Source organism: Ascidiella aspersa, chromosome 2 (genome assembly GCF_963924565.1).
Source record: "Ascidiella aspersa chromosome 2, kaAscAspe10.2, whole genome shotgun sequence".
Classification (NCBI taxonomy): Eukaryota; Metazoa; Chordata; class Ascidiacea; order Phlebobranchia; family Ascidiidae; genus Ascidiella; species Ascidiella aspersa.
The window spans coordinates 8,139,473-8,153,930 of NC_139448.1; the positions used below are offsets into that span (position 1 = coordinate 8,139,473).

A 14,458-nucleotide genomic window follows, 5' to 3' on the forward strand; every position below is an offset into this window, starting at 1 on the left:
CATTTTGGTAAAATACTGTAAACTTCAAAAAAAAGATAAACTTCGTACAGAACCGACTGTGGTTTACTACTTGCTTGAGATGATCGCTTCGTGTCCGGATGACGTCGACCTCCGACTCCTCCTCTGCTCCGACGGTGGAGGAGCTGATGCCAACATCCCGCTCCGCATCCAGTGGGTCAAGGGACTCGCCACCCACACGCAGGAAAACGTGAGTACAACGAAAAAAGTCTTACTAACAGTTTTGTTCCTTTACGTTAAAAATGGTTTGTAACATCTTGTTTTCATTTGTTTTGTGTCGTGGTTCAACTGCGTCTTTAACGTTTTTCTGGGCGTTATTTTTTCCATTTTTTTCACAATATATTTATGCTGGAAAACTATATTGTTTGTTACTACTCTTAGTTATATAATTTCCATAACTCTTAGTTGTCGAGGCGTCATAAAATACAGTTAACCTGTGCAAAGCGTTTTGGGATTTAACTGAATGTAGGTCAGGACCTGGTCAGGTATATCCAACCTAATATTCTCGTTTTTCATCGACCAAATAAAAGTTTTTGTGAGTTTTGACGCTGCTTGAATGCGTTTTAATTAAATTCACGGTGCATTTTGGAAAAACCTTCAATATATGGGCTCAGTCAATTGGAAGCTTAGAAAATTTACCGAACATTACTTATCGTTTGTAAAAAATTCTGTGTTCAAAATTATATTTTCTGTTTTCACGTTTTTTTTTCTTCAGATCCGCATATTTGCGTCGGAGCTCTACGCGATAATTTTCCGGAGGATTCCGTCATCTGCTCAACAATACAAGCAGCTTATTACCGAACTGGCCAAGTCAAGTAAAGGAACGGTCAGTAACCTAGATTGGGATGCTAATTGTAAATAAACCAGACGCTTATTATAAAATTTCCACATTTTCGCCTATTTGATAAAGCTTCCCAAACTGATTTTATTCTTTCAAAAATTATAATTTTTTTTAAATTGAGCAGTCTTGTTTTATTTCAAAGTGTTTTTTTTTTTTTTTTGCAAAAAACTGTTAAAACTTCTAAGGCTATGACTTTATCGACTAGTTAAATTCCCTCTTATTCCTACTTTTACTTTATTCGTTACACATTTGAAATAATGTAAAGCAATTTGCATTCGTATAATTTTGTCACTTTTTTCCTTTCGGTCAGAAATATGAGGAGCGTCACGGCTCATTGCTTCTACTGGGTCACGTGATCGCTGACGCGCTAAAGTTGCCTACGTCAGAGAAATGCCTGGAAGTTTGCAAGCAAGCCGTCGTTTCTATAGGTGTGGAACCTTTTATATTTTCGCATTTTTTGTTAACTTATCATTAAACTGTTTATTTCGACTACATAGCTACATTTTTGGTATTTTTTTGACCACTTTTGGCTTATTATAATTTGTTTTGGTATTTGACCTTTACTTTTCTTAACCGATGAATTTATTTACCTCAACCTAACTGGTGTTTTTACTTCTACTAATATTTAATATCTCATTATTTGGAAGCGACTCATTTTTTTTTTTTTCGGAAGCGACACGTTATTTTTTTTCAAAATGACTTCATTAGTTTCAAGGTTGTTCCAAAACTACTTATGACACCCCACATACCACGCAAACGTTATTTGGTTTAAACTTTGTTTTAGTTGAATGCATCGAGAACTCGAAAGACCCAACTTTATCAGGAGCTGCTTGCGCTGCCTTGGGACAGATTGGCCGCTATGTGGCGCTACCACTACCACCAGGATCAGACGAAGACGAAAAAGGTGAGAATGGGTTTTTTGTCAAAATTTCTTTGAAACTATATATTTTATAGTTTACCATAATAGATCTATTAAAATATTTTTTTGAAAATTATTCCATATGGTATTTTATCCAAATGTTCAGTTTCCTTGCAAATAAATCTGGTAAATCTTTACCGTTTTGAGCGCGGGTTGTTCTATACCGTTGTTTAAAGGTTGGGTAAGGTCGGATGAGGTCGGTTTTTCCTTCAAAACCTGACGTCGAATTCAGCGCATTTTTTTGGTTGAATCGGTATTTCTCATGAATTTCTTCCAAGGTTTTAATACATAGGCCTCGCGGTAGTATATTCCCAAAAATAATTTTTTCCGCACCTGTAAATATCCAAAAAATTGTCCAGTTCACCGATATTTCCTTTGAATTTCTTGCCAGTTTTTATTACATAGGCCTCATAGTTGCATATTCCCTAAAGTAATGTTTGCGCAGCGAGCTAAGCTAAATGCGTAAAATGTTATAAAATAAGTTTTGTTATCTTGAATATATTTTAAATTTTCCCGCGGTGCACCGGTTAAGAAGCGCAGCATAAACCACTCGGAATCATTATAATTTTTACTAACGTCAACTTCTCTTGATTTTGCCAGGCATTACTGGAAGTAAGCTCTGGGTGGTCAATTCTCTTACTGGCCTCCTGGTGGCCAAAACCCCCCACAAGTTGAGGGAGCAGGTCGTCCTGGCCTTGGGAAGGTTCCCAGTCGGCGATGGGGAGTTTCCCCACACCGAGAAGATCCTACAGTCACTACTGGAAACTGCCGAGGTAAAGTTACGGGATTTTTAAACAGTTATAGTATTCGTTATCGATGATTAAGATACGCATTTTTAAAGGATTGAATTGGATTCTTAAATAAAAAAGTAACCTTTGCGTTAACAACTTTAAGCGCGTAAATCTTTTATGTAGTGGCTTATATCGGTAATTTGGCATGCATATGTGGGTTGAGGCATTACGGAATATTTTTTTTTCTAACTGTCCCCAAGTATTAAGTAATTTGGCTTTTAGCCGTTTTCATTTGTATATTTAGAAAACACGGGAGTATTTCCCCGGTCTTTCATCTTTTATGATATACCAATAGTATAGGCTTATTGTAAAAGTTTATCATTTGTGCCGCTAATACCTTTATTGAAAATTACTTCCCCCCAAATTCACTAAAACATTCACACACAAGTGTGTACAAATGCGACCCCTTCAGAAGTCGCACTGAACAACGATTACAACTCACACACCTAAGTAACACCGGAAGCCTTTGCCTAAAAATGCTAAAAATCTTCCCAGCAAGTTAAACACAAACCGTTGAATAGGAAACCCCCACTGTCGTTTTTCTCCGCAGATCAAGGACGCCGAGCTGCACTTCTCGGTAGGTGGCGCCATGTGCAGCGCCGCGCTGGGGCCCGATTCGCCCGAGCGACTTTGCCGCTGGAGGCGCCACGACCTCAACCCCTTCCATCAGCTGATCGAGCCTCCTCGTCAGCGCCACCGTGAGGATATCAACACTGATCACGTGACATGGCTGCTGAGCAAGATTCTGTCCGAGTTTGTCGGGCATCGTGTGCCGGCCGCCAGACAGGTAACGCCTTTGTTGATTTAGAGCAGATGTCGTCAAACTTTTTTAAACGGCCAGATAATTGCTGGGCCTCACCATTTTTTTGGGGGGGGGAGTGGGGGGTGGGGGTCATCATTTATCCATTTTAGTGGTTAATAACGAAACAAAAATGCATTTTTTTCGAAGAAGAAATAAAAAGTTAAAAACTAATCGCGGATCACGGATCACGGAAAAAAGACCGCGGCAAAAACTTAGATTGGAATAAAAATATGTGGTTGTGAGTTTAGGTTATAAACCAGCAGCTGTCTTATCAAATGTTTTGTTTATATTTTATTTAGGCTTCTTGCATCTGGTTGATGACGATGCTTAAAACAGACGAGTACGCGCGTCATCCGGCCGTCTGCCAACACTTAATGGAGCTACAGAGCGCCTTCACAGCCCTGCTATCGGAATCGGACGGTAAGTCAGTGTTTTTCGACCTTGTATCCCGGCGACCCAAATATTAAGCGTAAGCACAACAGCGAAGCTTTGGCGAACCAATTATTATTTATATGCACTGAATTTTTTGCAGGCTTTTTAGTGAACTAAAAGAAAAAATATGCATTGATAAAAGTCAATTTTAATAAACGTGGGTTTATTAAAAATGTATGGCAGAGCGACATTCCAGGTATAGCCGGAGGTCGTGAGTTCGAACCTCACTGCAGGCTAGTTATTTTTCTATTTTGGCCTTCTACTTGCACTACAACCCTGCTTAGACAACTAAGTTTGATAATAATTAATGGAAGAGCGACGGTCCCGATATCGCCCATTATCATGAGTTCGAACCTTACCGCAGGCTAGATTTTCTATTCTGGCCTTATACTTGCATCATTGATCGACAGATCCATTTAGCCTACAAAGGCTTACGGTGTTACTTAAAACAATTAACAGAACGCTTTAACCTCGCAGAGCTGACGCAGGACATCGCTTCCAAGGGTTTTGGGATCGTATACGAGCTCGGTTCAGCCGATCAGAAGAAACAGCTGGTCAATCAGCTCGTAGAGTCACTTGCTGGAGGGTCGGAGAGCAACTCTCCCGCCTCCAAAGTGCGGATTGTAGGCCAGGAGGGAAGCGGACTCTTTCAGAGCTCTGTACAACTCGGGAAAGCACCGGACGGGTATTTTTCTGCGTTTGTTTGTTTTGAATTTTGCTGTGATGGCGGATTTGTACGGTATTGTCTACTGCGAGTGCGATATGGGCATATCTTTGCTCAATTTGCTAAATTTTGGCTTAAAATATCCCAGAACGCAATTTCGTTTGAGGCGTTGTTTTGTCAATATTCCAAACGAACCTTATAGTTTTTATTAAAATATTTAACTTGAAAGATAGATACACAATTACACATACTTGTACAACAACTGTGCCTAGCCCATCTGAAAACGTATTGTGATCAACGATATCGCCTTACGTATCATAGTGTACCGGCACTCAATAAACTAACCGAATCAGTCAATCAAAAAAGGATTAAGGATCATACAAGACAGGCCAGGCTAGAAAAACTAGTTTACGATGAGCTTCGTCTGTGGAGCTTAGTTGGTATAGCGACGTTCCCGGTATGCCCGTCGTCAGTGCTTCCTTAATTGAATCGACTGATGATGTTAGTCATTTGACTCTTTGGTGTAATAAGCAATAAGCATGCGTGCCCAATTAATAAAACGACGACCGCCGAATGATGGAGGTCGTAAGTTCGAATCTCACCCCAGGTCAGACTATCGGCCAATGCCTTTACTTGTCGACTTGTTTTACTTTGCCGACTAATGAAAAATTCATCCTGTTTTTTTTGTTTTAAGTGATATAAACCAAGTTTTTAAGTTGCGAACAAACGTTGCTATTCCACCGCAGGTCAAGTCTGACAACATACAAGGAGCTTTGTTCTCTGGCGTCCGATCTCAACCAACCCGACCTCGTCTACAAGTTCCTACATCTCGCAAACCACCACGCGCTATGGAACACCAAGAAGGTAAAAGCAATCCACTGCCGCTCCTATTAAAAGACCGTTTTCTTGTTCCATTTTACATTACAAAACCACAATCCACTGCCGCTATTATAGCAAGACAGTTTGACGTTTTTGGTCTCTTGTGCCTAACAGGTATAGTAGCGGTTTAACAGTTTTAACCGAGTGAACAGCGCTGTTATCCACTTTGCTTGCCCAGTAACAAGTGTCTTGCTGGAAGTTTTCGGGTGAAATACATATAGTCCTGTTCGATTTCTATGCGTAAACCTCTAATATTTTTAGCTATCTTAATTGGCCCTGTTTATTGCACCGTAAAATTGTATTCTTATCTATTTGGAAGTTTGACCAAATTTGTAAAACACATTTTACCTATAGTTTAAAAAAATAAACATTCAACTAAGTGGATATTGAACCATAAGGGTATCATTCAGGTTAAATTTTAGTTCATAAATATTTACCAATGCATGCTTATATATCTGAAGAAAAATAATATATGTTTATATGGATGTTTGTTATTCGTTTGTGCAAAATACGCGACTGATAAAAGCATGAAAAAACATGTTTTTAGAAAGTCCATGTATCTGTGGGAATATACCATTCGTTACATAACCTAGAAAAGTTCATAATAGTTTCCGAAAAATTCCACATGTTTTAAATCAATTGACTTCAGTTTTCAAGTAAAAATATATGTTTCCGAAATCAATTTTCAGCAATATCCTTAATAAATCATCTAGAAATTGAAAAACGACTTCCGTTAATTTTCCACGATTTTCCCAAAAGTGTTATATCGGTCGAGCTGAATTGCTTAGGTGTGGCAACTATGAGAAGATTATTTCGACAACCATCCCTATGTAGCTTTAAACATAAGCTTTTACCTGAAAACGCATTTCCAGACAACATCTATAGTTAAAAGAAGATTATTAAGCATATCTAAAATTCCTTGCAACCCAATCTCACACTCCCAACAGCCGTTCTTGCCGGAAATAACCTAGATAAATCGCTTCGCAAACTAATAACGTCATCTCTACTTGACCAGGGCGTGGCCTTCGGGTTCCGGAGCATCGCCGAGGCGGCCCGGGAACAACTGGAACCCCACCTCCCCCGGATAGTGCCCCGGTTGTACCGATACACTTTTGACCCCCAGCCATCAGTCAGGGCAGCCATGACATCCATATGGAAGGTCATAGCCCCGGTGCCAATTAAAACGGTAAGAATTGGTTATTATCTGTTTTTAAGCATGTTCGATAATATCGTATCGGATCGGAGCCGATACCCGATGCGATGTCAAGAAATAGTATCGCTACTCGTCCGATATACTCTGGTGCTACCCATGCCGATTCCAAAATAACATATGAACTCTACCCGTGATTTGCAATCAAACTCAGCGATTTCAAGTTTAAAACAAATTTTATCAAAAAATAGATTAACAACGGAAGTATCGGTCATAGCTCCGGTTTCAATTGAAACGATAAGCGTCGCTTTTTTATTTATACTATGTTTCTCGAAATGTGGTACAATTATCACTAGGGCGATAATTTTTTAACTTTACGATTTGAAATCATCCCGTGTCAATTTCCAATTCTCCCATTTGTTATTTTGATAGTATGCTTTTTTTGTTTTTTTTGCAATTCTTTTTGCCTCGTGTTTTAACTGAACACTTTTGTAAAAATAACCTGGTTGTTGGTTTTATTTTAATAGTTGTATGTCAAAAATTTAAACTAAAAAACTATCAAAAAGCATTTCTTAGAGTTTTGCATAACCACGAAAATTTAATGATTTGTGTTCCACCGGACGTCAGTAAAACATCAAAAACAAGTGACTGGTGACACCAAGACCTTAATGCAGTATTGCAGTACTTCATACAACAATGCAGTGTTCAAATCAATGTATTCCTATAATACGTTTTCAAAAAAAAAAAAAAAAAAAAGTCAAAAAAAAATTATTTCGGTCAAAATGTAATCGCCCTTTACTTATCACGTAAAAAGCGAGAGCAGCTTAAGGGGTTTATTTATAGGCCAAATTTTCATCAATTTAAGTGTAATAGATTTTGCTAGATAGTGTCCCTTGTTGAGATTAAACTGTCAGAAAATCCAAGTTGTATTATTGTGCCTGGTTATGTGAGCGTGAGTTTTAATATGCTTTTGGTTGTTTTTTAATTGTGTAGTTCTCAAATTTGGTAGTATATGATCAAATCTGTTTGAAACCTCTCAAGTGTAAAAAAGATCTATATATAATAGTATTCCTATATCGATTGCGTAAGTCAACTCTAGAGCAAGTACAGGTTTGGAAACAGTAAACAATTCTTTGGGGTAAAATCATTTTTGGCTGGTTTTATTTTTGTAATGTTCGTTCTACTTATTCTTGTTTTGTTGGACTTGTTAAAAAATGTTAACTTGTGTCAAAAGTACCACTCAAGCACCATTTATTCTCTAACGCGATAAAAGTCATGAAAAAGTCGAATTTAAGCGGCGTTGAAATACACTTGCGATATAAAAAATTAAACAAATTGCGAAATAGATAGAATAAAACAGGAAAAACGAATTTAAAGCAAGTACAAATCCATTTCTTGTATTATTGACTCCTCACATACAATGAGAGACTCGCATACAATGAGAGTCGTGCTTTCGAATATTTGCGACTCATAGAGACATTTATTGCAAAATAATCCATAAAAATGACTACGGTTTGCCACATAATTTGCTGTATGGAAATCAGCGTTTATCTGAAAAAAAGTTCAACGATTTCTTGAAGTGAAATGATATCCCGTCACTACATCTAGTTTCCAAAATAGTTTCACAAAAATCACTGCCAAACTAAGTCAGAAATAGCGTTTTATTTTGTATGCTAAACTTTTGTCGTTTTCCAAAAAACGAAATTGGTATGATGGTTTTTCTTGCATTATTAGCTACGAATAATGTCCTAATGTTAAAGTATAACTAAAAGTTCATATTATTTTTCGTGTACAGCGAAATGTTTATTTACGGTTTGTGCTTAACCTTTTTTGTAAAAGTTGAGGAACTCCTTAACTAAGGGGCCCAACGTCCTTATTTACCAGCGGCGTCTTGCAATCTCAAAACAAGCCGAAAACAAAACAAGTGTGTGCCAACAGCTGCAATGAAAAAAACTGATACGGGGTCATTTACTCATTGCTACTTCCCCCGACCCTACACACAGTCGTCCAAGTCGCTTAGCGTCCATCCTTCTTCTTCTTTTGACGGATACAGTGCGTCCGCGTACAGCAAAAAGCCACTAAATGTAATTTGGATGTCGGCGTTACCGTAGATGGCGAATCGCGCTCCTTTTGCCTGCCGCAGCCACACGATGTCGCCACGGCGCAAAGGCAGCATGATCGTCTGACTTTGCATGATTCGACGAGGTACAGCGTTTGCGTACAGAATCACCTGTGCGGTAAAACAAAGGGTCTGGTTTGCAGTTGGCCTATGTACTTTAGCCTTAAAATATGTGCGAGTTCGGGAATATTCGGCCGGCGAGCATGGTGTTGCGTATATTTTTAGATTTCGACTTATAATTATTTATTTTTAAAGGTCGCTTTTAAGCATTTTAACTGCTTATTGAACCTCTTTAAATGCGTCAATATTTTCCTAAATTTTAAATCAACGTTCCGCCTTGGTTGACTAACAAAACATGCAAATGTCCTTTCCGTTGTTAATTCCCTTTACATTAGTCGTTAGAAACAATTTGAAAATAACATAAAAAAAGAGGAAAAACTAACGTAAGTTGTTTCGAAAACTGAGCGCCAATGAAAAAGCTACCTTAAAGAGCACTAAAAAGAATAATACATAAAAAAATATTAACGTAATTTAATCCTGACCTGCGGCTCGCTGTTCTTGAGCAGTTGCACGCCTAGGAACTTGTCTAGGTAGGATTGAACTGTGTAGGTGAAGTGGTAGACGCCAGAATGCTCGCAGATAAAACGACCACCTTCCAGGTCAAAGTCGCCACCAGCATTCACGAAAATCTGTTCGAGAAAAAGGGCATTTTTTACTCTCTTGCGCCTATTACACAGGAATAATAACGAGGCATTTTTCATTACAACGAATTTCCGTGCAGTCCACAACACAGAGTACAAGTTTTCTTCGGGGTATTTGATTTTATTCGCCGGTCTATTTTACAAGTCATAAATGTCATCTAATATTATTCTGTTTAGATAGTAGGTATGCGTCATGGTGTTTTCCAATTGCTGTATGATTTTCGCTAAATTTGAAGATTAACTTTCTGCATATAGCTATATTTCCCATGAGTATAAATAAAAGGTCACACACCCCTGATCTACATAATTTGATTTAAAACGGAAATCGCTTCGTTTTATTGGACGGTGACTCTCGAAAAAGTAATAAGCAAACCTTTAAGAAGATCTGTAAAAAAATTTTCTCTTGGTTGTTTGTAACTCGTACGAGTATACTCGTGCCCATTTCAACTACTCGAATCGCTAAAAAATATTTTTTAAATCCGAATATATGTTTAAAATAATTAAAAAAAAGATTACTCATATGCACAATAAAAAATTATATAAAATTAGCGAATGAAAATCTTTATAAATTGGTTTAAGGAATAACGAAACAGTAAACTAACACCAACCTTATCGAAGGTGATCGGTAGTGCTGTGGTTTCGTTTCCCAACAGGGGCCTGCTTCTGGCCACCGAAAACGCCGATTGGGGGTTTAGGGGGGCAGGTTCACCCCTGTCACCCTTTTCACCCCTCGGCCCGACCACGCCCTGCTTGCCTTCAGCGCCCTGGACGCCCTGAGGCCCGGGGTTCCCCTTGGGTCCGACCGGGCCAATATCCCCTTTGTCACCTGCAAATGTTGTTAAAGTAAAATAGGCAGATTGGTTGAAAATTAAATCAAGCAAACAACGATCATTGATTCCAGCAGTGGGTAACAATTTCACTGAAAGAAAAAGTTTTAAAATTAAAAAAAACTTATCTTTGGTATTATGCTGATTTGGTTGTAAACGAATTGAGAAATTCCTGTGAAAGGGTGGATGCTTTAGGATAGATATTTTTGGGGAGAACAAACTGCGCTTAGAGTGTGTAATTTCACGAGGTAGTGGATTAATATTGATTGGGTTATATATTCTGGGGCTAAAGTCTATGGACGCAAGGTAATCCTTCGGTTTGCTGAGTTAGTAGTTGTTCTGTGGTGAGATTTGCTTTTTTCTTTTGAAATACAGTAGCCAAGGTCGTCAGCATTCTAAAACCTATTAAAAGGCCTCTGTAACCAGTTTAGCCTTATTGTGTTTTGAGGGGCGTTTTACATCTCTTTTGCAATCTAAGGCACAATAGCAATAACTTTGCGGATATATTTTAACTTTGCTAGAAAAAGTGAAGAATCCAGTTTTCCATTAAAAGTAGCCATAGTGTTTTCCAAATCTCAAACGAAACCAACAACAAGTGGTTCTAGCAAAAAAACTGGTTTTTGATTATCACTTTTCAGTGAATTGGCGAACTTTAACTGTACTGGTCGCAATCCCATTATTACAATCGGTCTCAAGGCCCTAAGTACGAAATCATAATAGATAAATACCTTTGGGTCCCTTGGTCATATAATAAACCGGCGTCCCATTGGCTGGGTATACTTCGTCGCAGCAGTGGGTGCAGATTCGCGTATTGGCCGTCACTAGATTGCACAACACAGCCAGTAATGCAATCGCTATCAGAACCGCTGTGGCTATTGTACTTCCTGCCTTGTGCCGCCTGCATTTGTCGTACATTGCACCTGCACATAACCTATAACCCGAACCCGAAAATCGCGGTTAAATACAATTATTTGAATTGTGTGTAAGCCTTTAAGCATGATAGTGCAATGAAATTAAATTGCATTTAACACTAGCTCTACTACAATGTGGGTTTAACGACTTGTGATATTTTTTTAGGGACATTTTAGAATGTAGATAAGGTTACTTGTGCCAAGTCAGGGGCGTGCAACTGTTTATCGCAACGGGCTATAATGTATAGTTATGATGGTGCTGCGGGCCAGACAATCGAACAACATTTACAGTTTTTATTAAAAAAACGTGAAATATTAATATATATTCAAAACACTTCACCCTTAAAGTAAGATCATGTCACTGAATCATTACCAGCAGAACAAGGCAGTTTTACTACAATGCAGACTATGACGCAATAATGGAGGTTCCGTCAGTGTGACGTAATGCAAATTGAAAAATGCTAACGATTCCGTTACAAAAATAACTTTTTAAACAGTGAAAAGTATTAAAATTCAATGCGCTACTTGACGGAGTCTGTGCGGGCCACGTAAAAAAGTAGCGCGGGCCGTATATTGCACGCCTCTGCTCTAAGTGCTTTGTAAGGACCAAATATGTCTTTTTGTTTAAAAACAACTACAGTTTTACCATTGTTTTATAGGCTTTTTTTAATTTTAAGGCGTTTTTGGATGTCAAAGATAACGGCAACTTTGTTTTTAATTGCCCTAATTTTTAAATCTGTCATTATTTCATATAACGAATTGTAAAAAACTGTCACCCTCTTTTTAAATACACTCTGTTTTACATGCGTGGATAATTTTCGTGCTTATTGCATATACATTAGGGAAAACACAAAGCGCACCTGGTTAACATCATTTTATTTGACTTGGCTTTCTATTTAAGCTAAGAACTGACTGAAACTTCATTTAAGCTAAGAACTGACTGAAACTTCATTTAAGCTAAGAACTGACTGAAACTTCATTTAAGCTAAGAACTGACTGAAACTTTCATTTAAGCTAAGAACTGACTGAAACTTAATTTAAGCTAAGAACTGACTGAAACTTCATTTAAGCTAAGAACTGACTGAAACTTTCATTTAAGCTAAGAACTGACTGAAACTTTCATTTAAGCTATGAACTGACTGAAACTTTCATTTAAGCTAAGAACTGACTAAAGCAATAATCCTGCCTACATACTAATAAAAAAAAGCCTCTGTATTTGAAATCTGGAGCACTTTAGATTCTGTTGGTTTTATCGAAATCCCAGCGTATCCGGGTAAAACAAATAGTTGAACCGGAACTCCACGTTTTTACGAGTGTTTTTTTCTTGTATTGCGTCGCCCCGCTTGAAAATTAAAATATTTTTTCCTGAAAAAAAATGCTGCTTATCACTTGTACCCCTTGCGCTCCTAAAATCTTTTTTACAAGGACACGTCAAAAAAACAAAAACATTACGTGGCGTATTTAAATTTCCCTACTCCAAAACGTTTAACTGCAAATTAAATGTACGGCTTAGCGAACGGCATACGTAATTTGTTTTTAAACTTGTTGGACCTTAACTGCGTCCTGTATGGCTGATTCCCATCCTAAAAGATACACAGTTAGCATTAACTCCATTTCTAGTCGATAATAATCGGAAACGTGGCCAAGCTAAGCGCATCAAACGTGTCACATAAGTCTAATCATTTGCATATCCGCTTCATCTTAAGTGGTCTTTCATGAAAATTCTATCAACCCTCACATGCCTGTAAGACTGTATATTCAAAACAAACGGCCTACAAACATGTCGAACCGCGTTTGCACAACAACTATACGCTTGTCCACTATATACCGCTACTTTACACCGATCGATATTCATGCGCCAATATCCTGCACGACACGACAATGTTGCGAGTCCGTCGGTCCACTTGTGAATCAGCTCGTACTCTATAACGCCACTTTGGCACTTTGAATACGCTGTAAACTAAGTGTCTGTGTGTCCTGTCGTTTGCCTTTCTCGCTAGTCGCCGCCGTTTTTGCGTTTCGCGACATTTTTGCGTTTGTGTATATTGCTACTGTTGCAGGTATTTTTTGACTGCGGCTACTGTTAACAGGGGCAGGGCCAGGATTATTGTCTGTATCCACAATAACGTCAATCTCCCTTAGGTCGAGACGTACACCTCCGAAATCCTCGCCGACCTGACGTTCAACCTGACCAACAAGCTTTGGCGAACTCGTCAGGCCAGCTGTCTGGCCCTGGCTGACCTCCTGCGTTCCGGGTTCCGCAGGCCGGACCGCGCGGCGCCGGGAAAGTCCTCCGACGGCGCCGGAGCCCCACCGACCGGGCCCGCGGTGGCCGAAAAACTCCCCGAACTCTGGTCGATCATGTTCCGGGTTTGCGACGACGTTAAGGAAAGTGTCCGCGATGCGGCGCAAGAGAGCTGTAAAGTTTTAAAAAAGGTGGGGAGCGATATTTTAAGATGTTCTATTTCGTTTGGGCTTAAACCACGCAAAACGCAGTATTTGTATGCAATATATTTAATAAAATAACTCTTTCTGGGGCTATTGGAGGGTATTGTTAAAATGCTTTAAAAATTGTTGTTGTTGTTGTTGTTTTTTCTATCGTGTGGTTAATATGTAATGTTTTAACCTGGAGCTTGATCAGTAAGATATTTTCCGAGGGTTGCACTTTTATTAAATTTATCCTTGTAACTCAAATAATACAAATCATAAATAATCTTCTGAGTTATCACACAAATAGTTTTCTGTTTTATAACGCAAATAATCTGTTGTTTTAGCACACCAATAAATCTGAAATTCCAACTTTTATTGGGTATTGCAAAACAATTTGACCTAACCCTTGCTAAAGTCTGCTCAAAATGTTTAAAAATCACTTGATTTTCTTCAAAATTGCAAATGCAGATCACGATCCGACTCTTCGACAAAGAGTCGGGAATCCAGACGGACGAAGGTACGGTAGCGAAAATCCTTGACGTTCTCCTCAGGGAGGGTATGAGCAGTCCAATGGAAGAAGTCCGCTCCTTGAGGTTCGTTACAAGGCTCGTTATTACGGTTTTCCTTTCCTGGTTGTTGCGCGATTATGGAATTTAGATGTCACAGTTTGTTTTGGCTGCATACGATCGCGTAAATTGGAGGCCTGATGTTGATTTCGAAAACCGGTATCTTGTTTGCAAAAATTTTTAGTCTTTTGTTGTTAAGTTTCCAGTATTTCTGTGAGGATAGCCTATGAAAAACAAAGCAGTCCGCCTGATCAGGATTGTAGTACAAGCAAGAACAGGCTAAAAAACAACAACAGCCTATACGGTAAAGTTCGAACTCACGACCTCCCGTCATAGTACACATTGTGTATATGTACGTTTCTTACAACAATTTGAAGTTTTTCTAGATACAAAACATTTAGCTTTGTT

General features: G+C 38.6%; 2 protein-coding genes across 2 annotated transcripts in view; one reads left to right on the top strand and one right to left on the bottom strand.

Moving 5' to 3' along the window:
- LOC146163395 (proteasome adapter and scaffold protein ECM29-like) overlaps positions 1-14,458 on the top strand; it is a 47,928-nt gene that overhangs the window by 19,376 nt on the left and 14,094 nt on the right. The window contains exons 16-27 of the mRNA XM_083381132.1: positions 51-208; positions 734-844; positions 1,170-1,287; positions 1,644-1,763; positions 2,379-2,551; positions 3,120-3,356; positions 3,671-3,791; positions 4,281-4,488; positions 5,214-5,331; positions 6,362-6,532; positions 13,197-13,490; positions 13,953-14,077. Of these exons, the coding sequence (XP_083237258.1) occupies positions 51-208; positions 734-844; positions 1,170-1,287; positions 1,644-1,763; positions 2,379-2,551; positions 3,120-3,356; positions 3,671-3,791; positions 4,281-4,488; positions 5,214-5,331; positions 6,362-6,532; positions 13,197-13,490; positions 13,953-14,077 (1,954 nt within the window). The remainder of the gene's footprint in view (positions 1-50; positions 209-733; positions 845-1,169; positions 1,288-1,643; positions 1,764-2,378; positions 2,552-3,119; positions 3,357-3,670; positions 3,792-4,280; positions 4,489-5,213; positions 5,332-6,361; positions 6,533-13,196; positions 13,491-13,952; positions 14,078-14,458) is intronic.
- LOC146163397 (complement C1q tumor necrosis factor-related protein 4-like) lies at positions 8,490-11,058 on the bottom strand. The gene is made up of 4 exons (XM_083382602.1): positions 10,872-11,058; positions 9,925-10,142; positions 9,158-9,304; positions 8,490-8,726 (listed from the first exon to the last, which is right to left on the bottom strand). Exons 1-4 carry the CDS (start codon positions 11,056-11,058, stop codon positions 8,490-8,492), a joined length of 789 nt encoding a protein of 262 aa, XP_083238728.1.

Bases quoted from the DNA above. Each gene is read 5' to 3' on its own strand.
- LOC146163397 (XM_083382602.1), bottom strand. From the start codon at position 11,058: ATGTACGACAAATGCAGGCGGCACAAGGCAGGAAGTACAATAGCCACA. The intron at 10,143-10,871 runs GTATTTATCTAT...CAACATTTGCAG, and splicing joins TATGACCAAGGGACCCAAAG to GTGACAAAGGGGATATTGGC. The intron at 9,305-9,924 runs GTTGGTGTTAGT...TTTCTCGAACAG, and splicing joins TACCGATCACCTTCGATAAG to ATTTTCGTGAATGCTGGTGG.